The sequence below is a fragment of the Podarcis liolepis genome (assembly GCF_965112155.1).
Source record: "Podarcis liolepis genome assembly, chromosome: 11".
NCBI lineage: Eukaryota > Metazoa > Chordata > Lepidosauria > Squamata > Lacertidae > Podarcis > Podarcis liolepis.
In genome coordinates this window covers 54,782,753-54,799,652 of record NC_139565.1, presented here as the reverse complement: position 1 = coordinate 54,799,652, position 16,900 = coordinate 54,782,753, and the positions used below count along the sequence as shown (strand labels likewise).

The following is a 16,900-nucleotide window of genomic DNA, read 5'->3' as shown; positions in this document are numbered from 1 at the left end:
TCATATAATTAATTAATTAATTTTGGGTGCTGCCCTATACCTGCAGAGTTCACAACACAAAATTACCACCTCACTTCCATTTTTACAGTAATCCATAGTTCGGCATTACATTTGCCACCATCAACTGCTGCTGTCTAGCTGTAAAGCAACACTCTGCAAACCCATGACAAATGGCAGAACGCAGAGTTTGGTGCTATCTGTGCCTCGCATTAACACTGGAAGATACGTGGCGCTACATGCAGGCAGGTCCCGGCTTGCGAATTGGCATCTTGTTAGCAGAACATGAGCACCCTACGCTTTCATGTAGCAAGACAGCAAGCCACCAAGACAGATGACAATTCCAGAAGAGGAGTTAAATTGCAAAGTCCCATCACGGGAGAAAGACGCATCAGTTCTGACAGCACGAATCAGAAGATGAATGCAAGTATTCAAAACTTCTTCTTTTTTTTAAGCAATGATTTTATATAACACAGAGAGGCAATGTTCAGATACGCTTGCAAGCAGTGGAGGGGCAGAAGAAACTTATTGCAACGTTCTACCTTGCCCAATAAACCACTGTCTAATACAGGGGTGGGATAGCTCAGTCGGTAGAGCATGAGACTCTTAATTCTAGGTTCATTGCAGGGGGTTGGACTAGATGACCCTCGTGTGCAGAAATGGGCTCCCCGTCCTTACCCGTAATAGTTAAATGGATCTCCTGGCTTTTCTAAATAATAATTTTGATCCTCAAAATCTTAATGACCTGGCAGTGTACAATCTCAAAAGGATAGATCCCAATTTCACTTGCTGCAAGCATGGGCTTACTCCATAAGTGATTTGGCAACAGCTATTCACCACAATTCATTAGGTCTAGTTGGAACATAAATAATAATTTGACAGCATTGTCACGTCACTCGTTTACCCTTAATCTCACATTTCCTGTTATGAATTTTGCCTCTAGTATCTCTGCATAGTGCCTCTGTTCTGTTGCCCAAGCCCCAAAAGTCCAGGGACACCTGTGGGGTGGGGGTGGGGTTCCTCTGGTCCCTTTCCTAATTTCTTTGACTTCCGTTTAAAAGAAAAAGAAACTCTCCAGCCCTTTACTTATGGATATAAAAGCATGTAGGCAACATTCTACACAACTGCCCATTAAAGGAACATAACCTGGAATCTGCCTTTCAATATCTTGGCCCATCAGTGCAAAGGCACTGGGTTAAAAGACAAGAAGAAAGTTCTCGTTTTTGTTTTTAAGAAAGCTAACTGCCTTTGAATGTATATCTTACAATCATTAATCTCATTTGCAGAGTTTGCACGCACAGTAAGCTATAGTTAATGTGTTACCATGAACTTGTCAGTCTTCCCCACTTTGCTCCTCTCTGCTTGAGCTGGACAAAAACAAATCATGCTCCCTTGTCTTACTCTTACATCCAAACCCGGAGTTGTGGTTTGTTTCTCTCCCCAAAAGCTATGATCTATTGCAAAGGTTTGCTCTTGGCTCACCGGCCATAGTTTCTTTGAGCAAATCAACCCCCAACCCCCGGGGTTCAGATGCAAACTAAGCCAGGGATTGTGATCTGCAACCAAACAGCCAAGAATTAGGAGCGCTCACAGTAAACCATTAAATATGGTTTACTGTGATGTCTAAAACTGGACGGTGGTGATTTTTTTCCAGTTTCCATCATCAACAACAACATTTGAAGTCCTTGTGGCTAAAGTGAAAAGGACTTCTGCTGCTGAAATTCAGCTAATTCAACAGTTTCAAATAAAACCGTTTCAGATTACATACTCTGCAACCGCGAAGAAATCATGAATACAGGCAAAAGCTTAACAAGGCCAGTTTGCAATCAGAATCTTTGAAGGCCAACAGAAATAAAAAGGATGCTAAACACAAGCAGATACATCAACTTCCCCTCTTTTATTTAATTTTTGTATTATAATTTTTTAAAAAATATATTGACAAATCCAGAAATTAATGGTGCGAGCATCCATATTAGCTCTGCTTTGTCTGCATTCAGAACAGCAGCAGCCGTGCCGTCTTCTCCCACTCAGCCAAATCCATATTTGAAAGGAAGAGCCTTTGGGAATTGCAGTAGTCGCAAACCCAGCATCACTCCCCTGCCATGAATGCACACGGCTGAAGCAAGCCAGCCACAAGGGACGCAATTAGCACCACCTGAGGTTTACCCAGCAGGTCCTGAGCAGAAGCATCTACCCAGCTTGTTTTAGCAAAGATCACAAGTTTATTTGCCAGAGCCCGCACCAAAGTCTCTTTGATCTTCTGGGACTGTTGGGTGCGATTCTTCGAAAAGCAACACAGTACCCGAAGTCATTACTCGCAGAGAGCTCTTTCCTGCTCTGCCTGGTGCCGCTGAACAGCAAAACGGCAGGCAGCTTGGGCGACAAGGTTGCAAGAAGCGCTTGGGTGATCAGATAACGCAGCCCAACATCCTCTCTCCAACAACTGATAGCAAGGGCATGATGGATGGCCAGCCGCTCCCTGCAAATGGATTCAGGATCTGAGAAGCCTCAGCAAGCCCAACCTGCCCCTTTCAAGCCCTGAAAAGCAGATCCCAAAAAGCATGGGGTGGGAAATTTAATAGATCTGTGGTGGAGCCACAAGTGGGCAGGGTCAGAACCGAAAGCAGTTTACTGTGGGCCCCTTAAGCTTCCCAGCTCAGGCAGGGCTGAAAACTAGCTTTGTACAGGCTTTCCGCAGCTAGAATTTAAGCTCCTAAGCCAGGCATAGGCAAACTCAGCCCTCCAGATGTTTTGGGACTACAACTCCCATCATCCCTAGCTAACAGGACAGGGATGGTGGGAATTGTAGTCCCAAAACATCTGGAGAGCCGGGTTTGCCTATGCCTGTCCTAAGCTATTAGTTATCGCAGGTTTTTGGCCCCTATCAAATAGTGCCTTTACTGTGTCCGTATCAGTCTGAGCTGTTTCTTTAATTGCATAAGAGCATTAGTTATTCTTGAGGGTGTATGGGGTCTTAGGGGAAAGGTATCTCAGATAAGGGGCATGTTGTTCTCCTTCTGGGGTAGTTTGTCCACCTCAGGTCCCCACTCAGCTCTCACCGGTGGCTCCATGTCAGAATGTGACAGTGGCCAAACCATGGGAAACTGCTTCAGTTGGCCAGTTAAACCAGGTGAGGGTAGCCGATGGATCACAAACCCTCAGTGAGTTAGGGACTTCCCCTGCATGTGAAGACAGGCTCTGGTGCATTGAGCGGATGAGATCAATAGTGGGTCCAGTGGTCAAGAAGGAAGTTTCTGCGTGTGCTGTAGAGGGAAGTGATGGGGTTCATCAACTTGGGAAGGTAGCCCATGTAGGAGAAAGAAAACTCTGATCCTAAACCTTCACTGCTTTTTTTTGGGGGGGGGGAGAAAGGACTAAGGAGTAAACCCTACACAAATCTAGAATGGAGTGTGCACCACAACCTATTTGACTGGTGACAATAAAATGCTTCTTCCAATCCTGATTTCAGAGGGTGGAGGGAACCCTGTGGTTGCCATGGAAGACCTCTGCGAGAACATGTGTGCGCCCCTGGGCACCATGTTGGTAACCCAAGTTCTGACGGGCTCTGTGCAAACAGCTGTCCCACTTCATTTCCTGCCATGGAGAACCTGAAGAGGTGGCTAAAATCTTGGAAACCTACTGTTAGTTTCTGTTTGCCACTGTGCAGTGCTTTGAAGTCACAAGACTCTGTTTACATTCCAGAAACATTCCAGGCTGTTGGAAGTCTCACGGGAGACGGATGTGACGTACTGGTTTCCTGTTCCTTTGTTGTTCAGTTGCTCTCTGCTCTCACAGAGAGAGGATGATTTCTTTTCTGTCTGCGTAGCTTAGAAAATAAAGCATAGTGATGTAGCCATAAATCTCACCACTTCCGTGTGCTGCTTTGATTCTCTGCTGAATGGGAATGTGCCTGAGCCTCATCAAAGGCTCAGGTCATTAATCATGTCGGAGGGCGATTCCGGAAGGTGAGATTTATCAGCTCGGTCGAACGCAGATTCCGACACTTACTACCTTAATATGAGATTCTGGGGCCCACCTCTTGAACCATGAGATGCAACAAAGCATCTCAAGTTGACCCTTTTCAGAATCCATGCTAGGTTCTGGGTCCTGATGAACCTAGGCCTCCTAGATAGGTGAATGCGCCACTCACTGGGTTCTATTCTCATTCCCGGGTTCTACCCTCCCTTTTAATAACTGGATAACACATCACGTGCAAGCAATAGTAATGCTTATTTTTTCCTAGCAGGCCTTTTGAATTATTCACAATGTCCTTGGAGCATCTTCAGTTTGTAAAAGCTGCATCTGCTAACTGGTTTAGCAAGTAAGAGAGCACACTTGCAGCTAAACAATTTAAGAAGCCATTTGCGAAGAAATTTCAATAAACTCCTATTGCCATTATGCCAGCCAAGTGGGTTAAACGCAACTGTAACATTACCAGCCGCTGGTGCTTCAAGACAAAACTGCGCCCATCATCATAATAAATTCTAGGCTTGTCACTGCAATGTTCTTAGTTAACAAAAGCAATTGCACCAAGTCCTTTCCAACTGCTATGTTAGCAAATGGGTTTGGGGGTGTATGTGTGTGTTTGGAGGGGGCAGGGGTTAAGAGCTTCCGAAGTCTTCCTACTAGCAGGATGTCAGGTTTTCCATATTTCAGCTTCGGAAATCTAAGCAGTGTGTTTGGCGTGTTATGCAAATAGTTGATGGATATGCAAACTGAAGTGTGCTGAATTAGCAGACTCCATTGGTGTGGGTTTCCATCAAGCACTTGCTCTCTGTACCTATAGAAAAGGTGGGGGGGGGGGTTAACAGTTCCACTTGACCACCACCACTCCTCCCCTCCTCGCCACACACACCAGAAAAGACAGAGGTGCTTCCCAAGCTCCTAGGATTGTGTGCCAGTAACAAAGTCAACTCTTATGCCCCGCTGCCACAATTGCTCCATTTGATGAATGCTGTTAGACACAACCCCCTGTTGAGGTGAGAAGTATCTGTCGCACTATACCAGGCATAGGCAAACCTAGCCCTCCAGATGTTTTGGGACTACAACTCCCATCATCCCTAGCTAACAGGACCAGTGGTCAGGGATGATGGGAACTGTAGTCCCAAAACATCTGGCGGGCCAAGTTTGCCTATGCCTGCACTATACTATCAGGGAAATGCTGTTGATGATCCACTGATAACTCTCTCCTAGCAGATGCCATCAGAGATGGGAGGCAATGAGTCACAAAATCATAAAGTTGGAAGGGATCCCGAGGATCATTTAGTCCAACCCCCTGCAATGCAGGAATATGCAGCTGTCCCTTACGGGGTTCAAACCTGCAATCCTGGCACTATCAGCACCACACTCTAACCAACTGAGCTACAGCCTGCTCATCTTCTGAGACACCATTTCCATCAGGCTCCTCCCTCCCTTGCCTCAACTGCCTCCTGGCAATCCATCAGGTTGCAGCATGTAGAGAAATATGGGAAGCAGGACCACTCCTTTTCATTTGCTGCGAGATCAACTACACTTAGGGGCGCAGGTGGCGCTGTGGGTTAAACCACAGAGCCTAGGACTTGCTGATCAGAAGGTCGGCGGTTTGAATCCCCATGACGGGGTGAGCTCCTGTTGCTCGGTCCCTGTTCCTGCCAACCTAGCAGTTCGAAAGCATGTCAAAGTGCAAGTAGATAAATAGGTACCACTCCGGTGGGAAGGTAAATGGCGTTTCCGTGCAATGCTCTGGTTCGCCAGAAGCGGCTTAGTCATGCTGGCCACATGACCCAGAAGCTGTACGCCAGCTCCCTCGGCCAATAAAGCGAGATGAGTGCCGCAACCCCAGAGTTGCAGTCTGCAACTGGATCTAATGGTCCAGGGGTCCCTTTACTATACAACTACACTTGGCTCCTTCCCCCTCTGACCTCTTTCCATCTCAGCTGGTCACTGTAACAGCTGCAAAACTAGCTTTAAAAACCAGTGTCTGAGATTGCTTTCTTTCTTCTTCCTTCCTCATCGTGTCTTCCTTTTTTGTACCACGTCTTTTAAATGGTAAGCCTGCAGGCAAGACCGTAAGCCAGTCTGAGAGCCCTTTTGGCCGAAGTGAAAGGCTTGAAACACAAACCACGATGTTCAGAAATGCTTTGATACCTGAGAACTAAAAAGGAGCAGCACATATCTGGTTCCAACTAAGAAATCAAACAGAACCCAAGCAAGCAAAGATTGAGAGACCAATCTTCCTTTGCTCTCTGCATGGGAGTGTGGAAAAATTAACTTCTTCGATGCGCACAACTCAAGACAAGGGCAATCCCAAAGCTAAAGAAACCATTCGATCGCCACTGTAGATATCAATTCCTGCTCCAAATGCCGCTGTTTGAAATCCAACTACCGTATTTTTTGCTCTATAAGACGCACCAGACCACAAGACGCACCTAGTTTTTGGAGGAGGAAAACAAGAAAAAAAATATTCTGAATCTCAGAAGCCAGAACAGCAAGAGGGATCGCTGCGCAGTGAAAGCAGCAATCCCTCTTGCTGTTCTGGCTTCTGGGATAGCTGCGCAGCCTGCATTCGCTCCATAAGATGCACACACATTTCCCCTTACTTTTTAGGAGGGAAAAAGTGAGTCTTATAGAGCAAAAAATACAGTATGTAGGCAAAGACCTCTTTGCAAACCTTATTCAGCTTATTGTTTGTGTTGCCAACCCTTCAACTGATTGGTGGTGCCCACAAACCCCCTTTCGGCTCAGCTGCATCTTTATCTGTCTCACACCTGACATCACACATCACAACAGGTGTACAGCAGGTGGGCATGGCTTGGCCAAAACAGCCTAGAGAGGGTCAACTGGGGAGGCCTAGAAGCCTGAGTTTCCCTCCCCTCACTGCTACACACAGTTATAGGCTCAGGGCCGCCTCACCCGGAACAGCTTTCCGCACAGAAAAAGTATAACTTGTCAATCATCCCCTCCAGAAATCTCTTCGAACATGAAGAGGAATATCTAAAAGGTCGGTGCTGGCTGTTTGGACTTCAAAACGTTTCCTCAGCATTTCTTGAAAACAAGGAAACACAAGAAACAGCAGAAAACAGTGACACCCCCCCAAAAAAAAAAAATAAAGAGGAGGACGTACCGTTTCATCTTCAAGTTTCAGGTGCAGAGTTTTATCCCCCTCCTTGTAATCTTTGATGATTTCTGCTGATTTCCAGACTTCCTCCGGGTCAGGAATCCAGACTCTCGTGTACTGCAAAGGTGAAAAGAAGGGAGGAAATTGTTACGGTAAATTGCTCAAGTAGAGAGGCCTCCTCAGTAACACAAGAGGTTAGAATCATAGAATCATAGAGTTGGAAGAGACCACAAGGGCCATCGAGTCCAACCCCCTGCCAAGCAGGAAACACCATCAGAGCACTCCTGACATATGGTTGTCAAGCCTCTGCTTAAAGACCTCCAAAGAAGGAGACTCCACCACACTCCTTGGCAGCAAAAGGTTCATCTGTTACAGAATTCCGATTTTAACAGTGGCTAAAAAGAAGGCTCAAAAGCAAGACATAAAAGCAGGGGTTGGAGTAGAAGACTCTCGATACGATATGATAATCTTTATTATCATTGTCCCATACAGAACGAAACTGAAAAAATCTACATCAGACATTCAAAAACCAACAAGCCTGCTATCCCAGCTATTCCACCCTGGTTAGCCCCTAAAAACTCTGATACCCCATAACAGAATACAATATACTCACATAAAGACTACCTCACACTGCATTTAAAACCAAAATCACATTTGGATAGAAACTGTTTCTCAGACGGCTAGTCCTAGTCTTTATAACCCTGTACCTTCTTCCAGAAGGCAGAAGCTTGAAAGAGATCATTTCCGGGGTGCGCACTATCCTGCACTATCTCTGCAGCTTTCTTGTGGCACCTGGAAGCATAGATTTGATCCAAGGTGGGAAGAGTGCACCCAATTATTCTCTCTTCAGTCTTTATAACCCTGGACAGCATTGTTTTTTCCCTGACCGTGCAACTCCCAAACCACACACAGAGACCATAAATTAATACACTCTCCACAGTACAATAGTAAAACGCCATCAACAGGTCCTTTGAGAGATTATTTTTCTGGAGGATTCTCAGAAAATATAACCTCTGCTATGCTCTCTTCATCAGGTCTTTGCTGTTTTCTCCCCAGGTTAGGTCATCTCTCGGGGTCCCTTCAACTCTAGAAGGATTCCAAGATTCCTTGTCTTGACCCAAAGACGTACCTGGAGATGCTACAGATTCAACACAATACCTTTTTATGCAAAGCACATCTTCTACCACTGAGCTACGTCTCCTCCTTGAGGAGTTGCCTTTGCGACACTCTAGGACAGGGGTGGGGTTCTGAATCCAACCAGTGGGCCAGAACCACATCTCCCCCACACTGATAGTATGAGTCACGTTTGACAGGGGAGTGTGCACGGGGCTTTGCAGGGCGCTGCCAACCAGCTGACAGGTGGTGCCTGTACTGTAAACTCCTTTGGACCAGTTGCACCTTTACCTGCCTCACACCTGTCCTTACCTGATTAAAGGTAAAGGTAAAGGGACCCCTGACAATTAATTCCAGTCGCAGACGACTCTGGGGTTACGGTGCTCATCTCGCTTTACTGGCCGAGGGAGCCAACGTTTGTCCGCAGACAGTTTTTCTGGGTCATGTGGCCAGCATGACTAAGCCGCTTCTGGTGAAACCAGAGCAGCGCATGGAAACGCCATTTACCTTCCCACCAGAGTGGTACCTATTTATCTACTTGCACTTTGACGTGCTTTCAAACTGCTAGGTTGGCAGGAGCAGGGACCGAACAATAGGAGCTCACCCCGTGGCGGGGATTCAAACTGCCGACCTTCTGATCGGTAAGCCCTAGGCTCAGTGGTTTAGACCACAGCACCACCCGCGTCCCTCCTTACCTGATTAGGGCATGGCTTATCCCAAACCAGATTGCAGGCCCAAGAGGGAGGCTTGATGGGGCAAAGCAGGCCAGAATGTCTTCACCCCTGCCACAGAACATAAGGAGAGCTTGCTGGATCATGGCAATGGCCCATTGAGTCCATCATTCTGTTCTCCCAGTGGCCAACCAGATGCCTGTGCAAAACCTGTAAGCAGGACCCAAGCACAAGAGCTCTATCTCCTCCAGTTGTTTCTGCCAACTGGAATTCAGATACTTATGGCCTCCAACAGTGGAGACAGACCATCTCCATCCTTGCAAGCAGCCACCGGAAGCCTTATCCTCCATAGATTTTAATCCTCTAGGAAGCAGCGGTGTTCATTCTTCATCTAAACCTCCTCCCAACCTGACATGCATTATTAGGTTTGGAAGTTAATGGAAACAGACGTGCATAAACTCAGACAAGTAAAGACCCCATGCAGAGACCCTCTGCAGGCAGCTGTGTAGGGGGTTCATAAGAATGAAGGTTTATTGAAGAGCATCATCGCGGAGAAACAGGAACAGCAAAATATAGTCCCAAGCGGATCACATTTACACTCTGCTAATGGGCTTTTATTCAATTAGAGCTACAACTGTGCTCTGTGCAGTATGTGTCCGGAAGAGTTATGGCCTCGCAGGCTTCCTTTTCTGCTTAGGCAGATAAATGAGCCTCCTTCCAAGGAGAACAGAGCTTGTTACGGGGGAAACTCCCATCCAACAGCGTCATGTTGCAAAGAGTCATGGTGCAACTCCTGATCAAAAGAGCTCTGCAGGCCCGCAGCATCTGAAGGGCTGCTGGTTAAGTCGCCCCCATTTAGAATAATGAAAGTGGGTGGACAATGGCAGCTAGCAAGAGGTTTGTCATTTCTGCAGTTAAAGCACAACTTAAATTCTAAATACGGTAGTCAGGATCCTGCTTTGTCTGTAATGAGCACTACTGTTGCTGCAAAAGATATTGGATATATACTCGATAATGAAACGGATCATGTCATTAATTTGTTTTCATCTTATTGTGGGTGGTGTTGTAATACAGTGGTACCTCGGGTTAAGAACTTAATTCGTTCTGGAGGTCTGCTCTTAACCTGAAACTGTTCTTAACCTGAGGTACCACTTTAGCTAATGGGGCCTCCTGCTGCTGCCGCCGCCACGCGATTTCTGTTCTCATCCTGAAGCAAAGTTCTTAACCCGAGGTACTATTTCTGGGTTAGCAGAGTCTGTAACCTGAAGCGCCTGTAACCTGAAGCGTCTGTAACCCGAGGTACCACTGTACTGGGTGACTGATGATGGCCTTAGGCTAAACAATAAAGTTCTGGAAAAACACCCACAGCTGTTTCTCCCTCTGTCTAGGAACTATACCAGTGTGACACATTTTGATGCATGCCAAGCTAAAAGGGGAGCAAGAGGAGACACGATAGAAGTGTGTAAATTTATGCAATGTATGGAAGAAGAGAGAAGAAGAGTTTGGACTTGATATCCCACCTTTCATTCCCTTTAAGGAGTCTCAAAGCGGCTAACAATCTCCTTTCCCTTCCTCCCCCACAACAAACACTGTGAGGTGAGTGAGGCTGAGAGACTTCAGAGAAGTGTGACTGGCCCAAGGTCACCCAGCAGCTGCATGTGGAGGAGTGGGGAAGCGAACCCAGTTCACCAGATTACGAGTCCACCGCTCTTAACCACTACACCATGCTGGCTCCATGGAGACAGTCCATAGAAAAAGGTTTTTCTCACTTTGCCACCACATCAGAAGTTGGGGACCTCCAATGAAGATGAACCTCGGAAAATTCAGAAGAGACAAAAAAGAAAGCACTTCTTTATGAGATAACTGCATTGCAGTGGGTTGAACTAGATAACCCTTGGGGTCCCTTAGAAATTTATGATTATTCTTTGAGAACATAGTTAAACTAGAATTCACTCCTACAAGGAGTTGCGGCGGCCACCAATTTGGATGGCTGTAAAAGAGGAATGGACAAATTTATGGAGGATAAGGCTGTCAGCTATGCTCTGTCTCCACGGTCAAGGGCAGGGAACGCCGAGAACTGTATGTCTCAGCGAGGGGAACAGGGGTGTCCTAACAACTCTCAGCATCAACAAACTACAGTTCCCAGCATTCTTTAGGGAGAAATTTGTGACTGTTTACAGTGGTCTCATACAGCTTTTAATGTCCTTTGAAGATGCGGCCTCTTTTCAGCATCTGACCTTTGTTGGACCAGTACCTGATCAATGAAAACTGTTAGCAAGACAGATCCTAAAAGTATTGCAATGGGAAGACTATGGTTCATGGGATTTGGGACCCTGGGCAGTTCCACACTGGCTTTTGTTGACACTGCGTCCCCCCAAAAGTGGGTAAAAACCCTACACTAAGCACAGCTGAGGGGTGCGGGTGGCGCTGTGGGTTAAACCACAGAGCCTAGGACTTGCCAATCAGAAGGTTGGCGGTTCAAATCCCCGCGACAGGGTGAGCTCCCATTGCTCGGTCCCTGCTCCTGTCAAGCTAGCAGTTTGAAAGCACATCAAAGTGCAAGTAGATAAATAGGTACCGCTCCGGTGGGAAGGTAACAGCGTTTCCGTGTGCTGCTCTGGTTCACCAGAAGCGGCTTAGTCATGCTGGCCACATGACCCAGAAGCTGTACGCCGGCTCCCTTGGCCAATAAAGCGAGATGAGTGCCGAAACCCCAGTCGGCCACGACTGGACCTAATGGTCAGGAGTCCCTTTACCTTTTAATCACAGCTGAAAACTAGATGCTGGCACTCCTGAAAGCAAACGCAATCCTGTGTACTTCAATTATCAAAATGCCCCTCAAGAGTTAATGAAATGGCAGCTGTGAATATATATATTTTTAATGCTTTGCAGCTCAATAGCAATGAATTCTTTATATGTATAATGTATAATTATTTTTAGGATTACACAATAGCTGGAGCAGCAGGAACTCATCGACGTTAATGAAGCTATCTAAATATATTGCCAGAGCAGCAGTTTTGCTGGTTGAAAGGCGGAGGGGAAGAGGGAGAGGATGGGCAGACATGTGAGTGCCTCCAGAGTGCTGCCTGCACCTCAGTTTCTACCTCTCAACACCTTCCAGCTCTGCAGTTGTTGGAATGGACTCCTGGTTTTAATTACCATGAGAATGCAGGTGGGAGGGGGGTGCCTTTAAGAATCTTGGCATTTATTGCTCACAGGGCATTCTGTTTAATCGCAGTGCTTGGCTGTTTACCGCCTGCGATTCCTGAACCAATATTGGGGATGTAGATAGTATCTGGAAAAACTGGAGACAAAGTGGTTCAGTAGCAACATTGGGCCATGAGCCCAACCCATAGGGCAAGGGTGGAGAAACTGAGGGTCATGTTCGCTTCTGGGAAATATTCCAGCGGTAGATGGGGCCAGAAGCAAAAGCAGGCACAGCAATGCATGCTGATTTAAGCTGGAACAGTAGAGCCACATCGGCACATTCCTTTCTGCCCTCCATCCATGTAAGCAAGGAGCAAGGCAAGAACACTCAAGGAGGATGCAAAGTATGGTCAGAGAAGAGGGCATCTGGGGAGACTCTCAAGGGGCAGACAGAGAAGACCGAAAGGCCTCATTCAGCTCCAGTGCCTGATGGTCCCCATTCCTATAACAGAGCAAGGCCTTAAGGATGTTCCCGGACAACCCAAACAACACTTAGACAAGCATCAGGAGCCTTAAAGTGCACAGTCCTTCCCTAAACACATCTGCTCTTAGTTACTCCCCAGGCTGCCTTCATCGAGGGAGGACATTTTTATGTCACCATTGCTACTGTTAAAAATTTGGAAGTGAGATAATCACTCAGAGATCTACAGTCATACATTGGGATACAGCTGCTTCAGGTTGTGTTTTTTTGGGTTGCGGACTGCCGAAACCCGGAAGTACCGGAAAGGGTTACTTCCGGGTTTCGGCAGTCGCGCATGCGTCAAAGCGATAAATCGCGCTTTGCGCATGTGCCGAAGCGCCTAATTGCAACCCGTGCGTGCGCAGACACGGGTTGCGAACGTGCATCCCGCACGGATCACGTTTGCAACCTGAGCGTCCACTGTACTAGTAAATCCTGATTTACCTTCTGCCCATTATCCACATGGTTAGAGCAATAGCCTGAGCTCCCAGGTTATGCAAAGCCAAACCATGGTTTAGCGTGAATGTGCTCCCAGAGAGGAGAACACAGCTGTCTCGCTCCTCCCTGGTCTGTTCTATGTGAGTCTAGAGCAGTGGTGGCCAAACTTGGGCCTCCAGCTGTTTTGGGACTACAATTCCCATCATCCCTGACCACTGGTCCTGTTAGCTAGGGATGATGGGAGTTGTAGTCCAAAAAAGCTGGAGGGCTGAGTTTGGCCACCACTGGTCTAGAGAAAGCTCGATCGTGAGTCTGGGTTTGGGTGACACCCTGAGCACATCAAAACAGCAGAATGATCAGGGAGAAACAAAGCAGCCGCAATCTCCTTTCCCCAGAGTTCTCGTGTTTGCACTAACCTTGGCACGGCAAGCAAACATGGCCCCCATGTGTTGCGAACTGGAGGAACTGGTACATTTATTTGCTTTCCACCTCAATTCTCCTCATTTTCAGCGAGCGCTCAAGGCTTGTCAACAAACAGCAATTTCTCAAAAACAGCCGTCATATATTACAAGCATGAACAACATCTGTGGGGGGTTTGATGCACTCAAGTCACTTTCGGGAGAGGAAAAATCTGCATGGGAGTGATAGAGTCAAGGCAAGAGATGGATTTGGGGGTGGGGGTGGGAGGAGTTCAAAAAGCCTTTTAAAAATGCAAGGTGCCTTATTGACGGGCTATGAAAGTAGAAGCCTTCCTCTTGCCTGCAAAGCCCTGAAAAGCCCTCCAGATGTTTTGGATGACAATGTCATCCTCAGCCCCAGCCAGCAGAGCTGCTTTGCCTTCCAAAACGCCTGGAAGGCACCATTATAATCAATAGGAGTTACTGCAATTCATGGATTGCACATTACTCTAACACAGTGTATCCCAGACTTGTGTATCCGGCTGTTTTTGGACTACAATTCTCACCATCCCTGACCACTATTAGCTAGGGATGATGGGAGTTGTAGTCTAAAAACAGCTGGAGGCCCAAGTTTGGAAAACCCTGCTCTAACTGCCCCATCTCTTTTTTTTAAAAAAAAGTGCCATTTTTGTGGGACTTAGCTCTTGTTCCATGCATGAGCAAATTGCCAGCAAAGCGTGCTGTCAGACCAATTTCTTATGAATCACACTTTATAAAAGAGGAGCTAATAAGCATTTTGAAGTACACCCACATTAATAAACGTTCCCAGTGGCTTCTGGAAAACAGACTGAAGTACCGGGATTTTGACACAAAAACAAAACACTTAAGGATGAGCACATAATCTGTGCCTCCAAAGTTAACCGTTTTAAATAGGATCAACGAGAAGCCGTTAATGCATGAAGACCTTTTTGAAATAAAGGCGCACTCGCTCAGAGCACAGCTCTCAAGAGGAATCTGAAAGAGCAGACGGCATTCAGCGACAAGTTTCTGACACTAAATCTGTTCTTAAGGAGGATTTAAGTTCCTCTTTAAGACCTAACAAATAAAGTTAAGGGGCTGTTCCGAGAGGATAGCAGGGATTGTATCACACTGCCGACCAGAACCTCAGTTCTCATTTTGACACGGCTATGCAGTAACACAGCAATGCGATGGCCGTTAATTATAGGCATCTGTGAACGTAAAACAAAAATGTTAATCAGCCCCCCCCCCACACAAAGTTTTTCTCCTGGCTTACGCACACATTCCTTTCCTCCACACTTTCCAGGCATGGTCCATGCTTTGAAGCTCTGGGTCTGAAAGCACTTAAAAAACAAAACAAAACTCTGAAGCTTCCCACGTGAAGAAAACCCGCTCTTTAAAGCTGAATCGGAGCAAATGGCAATCCGCAGAAAACCAAAATTTTGTTGCGCTTCAGCTTTTTCATTCCAGGGGGACAAAAAAATAAGCACTTGGACACAGATCTGTGCCTGGAAAGACTGGGGCAAAAGATGAGTGTGGATAAGCTCTCACTGTACCTCTTTATGAGTTACTGCTCTGACTCTGCCTTCTTCATCAGCCTACACATAGGTAGGTATTGCTAAGGTTTTCCAGCTTGTCATTCTAACTTTAAGAACCGGCGCCTTAACTTGCTTTCCTCCTCTTGTTAATACTATTTGCCCCTGTACTATGACTACCAGGTGATCTCCAGGGTCTCAAGCGGAGGCCTTCTTCATCAGATGCTACCTGACTCTTCCAACACTCTCGGTGTGTCTTCTTTCAGTCATGCCCAGAAGAGGGATGTGTGCAGAAAATATAGGCAACTAAGCCTCCACTGAGCTGTTTGACAGTGGAACAGACTCCACTCCCTCAGGAGGTTGTGGACTCTCCTTCCATGGAGGTTTTTAAGCAGAGGTTGGGTGGCCATCTGTCTTGGATGCTCTAGTCGAGATTCCTGCATTGCAGGACTGGACTAGATGACCCTCAGGGTCCCTTCCAACTCTACAATTTGGTGATTCTATTATTCTAACTACCTGCTCTACTCCAGGTACTTGCCATCTCTCCAGCTATTAGGAGCTCGAGCTCGGCAGGGTTCAAATCTGGGCAACCCACAAGTAGCAACCTGCCTTACCTTCATAGATAGATCACAGCAGGAATGTAAGAAATGCAATTAGCAATTACTAGTACAGTGGTACCTCAGGTTAAGTACTTAATTCGTTCCAGAGGTCCGTACTTAACCTGAAACTGTTCTTAACCTGAAGCACCACTTTAGCTAATGGGGCCTCCCGCTGTCGCCGTGCCGCCGGAGCACAATTTCTGTTCTTATCCTGAAGCAAAGTTCTTAACCTGAAGTACTATTTCTGGGTTAGCGGAGTCTGTAACCTGAAGCGTATGTAACCTGAGGCGTATGTAACCCGAGGTACCACTGTATGATTAGCAGCATCTGGAACATATGACATCAAAAAAGTTGAGACAAAAAAAAAGGAGGTTTGGAGTTTATGTATAGCAACCTAGTTGCTAGAGGCCAATAGGGATGTTGAAGAATTCTGAAAGAAACAGGAGCAGAAATTGCTTGTCTTCGTCTATTCTTCCCATGCCCTGAATGGCCAACAGTCAGGGATGATGGGAGTTGTAGTCCAACCACACCTGGAGAGCCACAGGTCAGCCACTCCTGATGCAGACCATAGCTTTTTGATGTGACTTCAACATCAGCTAAGTTGTCCCCCTTTGCCTTATGTTTGATTTAGAAGAGACCATTTGGTGGTTGTTAATTTACGTTCCTGCTTTTGTACCACTTCAGAACTTGCTGTTAATGTCGGTTTCATTTGACTGATTTTTATTTTGTATTTATTTGTTTTTATTCCACACTGAGGGTTCTTTGTAAAGGCAGAAAGGGGGTCTTAATGAATTAAGTAATCAAGGAGTAGACTCCCTGGGTTTCCACAAACCATATTTGAAATTGGGAGGCGAGGGATGGGGCAGAAACTCATAAGCTTTGACTTTTACAAGTCTCATCTAAAGCTGGATTAGCCTTCAGTTCAGCCAAGTAGTTTTCTTTGACAGGAAAAGTCAAGAAAGTTATTTGGGTCACCGTTTCATTTTACAGATGACATCAGCTAATGAAACAAGATTTTCACTCTCTTCCTGCTTCTTGTGTTCATTATGTGAAAAGTCACATGCCTATTCCTACAAGCAGAGGCATGTTGGTTGCTATCACCACACAGTTAACAACTACGGGGGCAATTCTGATGCTAGACCTGGAATTCCTTGAGCATACAAAAGAATTACGAACTCACCACATGGCAAAGGTCAGTGAACACGGAAAGCAATCAAGAAAAGCCAAAACAGGTTTCACATTCCTGGAGAAAACACTGGTAAATACTGGCTTATACTTGAGTAAAGAGAAAGACACCCCCCCCCAAAGCATAGTTAAGTAAAAATTCTCCATGAGTCTGCATAAATGGTTCCCCACTAGCACATAACA

General features: G+C 46.3%; 1 protein-coding gene across 7 annotated transcripts in view; it reads right to left on the bottom strand.

The window, feature by feature from the left end:
- Window positions 1-16,900, bottom strand: part of MYO5B (myosin VB) — a 291,350-nt gene that overhangs the window by 203,032 nt on the left and 71,418 nt on the right. For all 7 annotated transcript variants that reach the window (XM_083465667.1, XM_083465669.1, XM_083465672.1 and 4 more), the window contains exon 2: window positions 7,100-7,210. In XM_083465667.1, coding sequence (XP_083321793.1) covers window positions 7,100-7,210 — 111 coding nt within the window. The remainder of the gene's footprint in view (window positions 1-7,099; window positions 7,211-16,900) is intronic.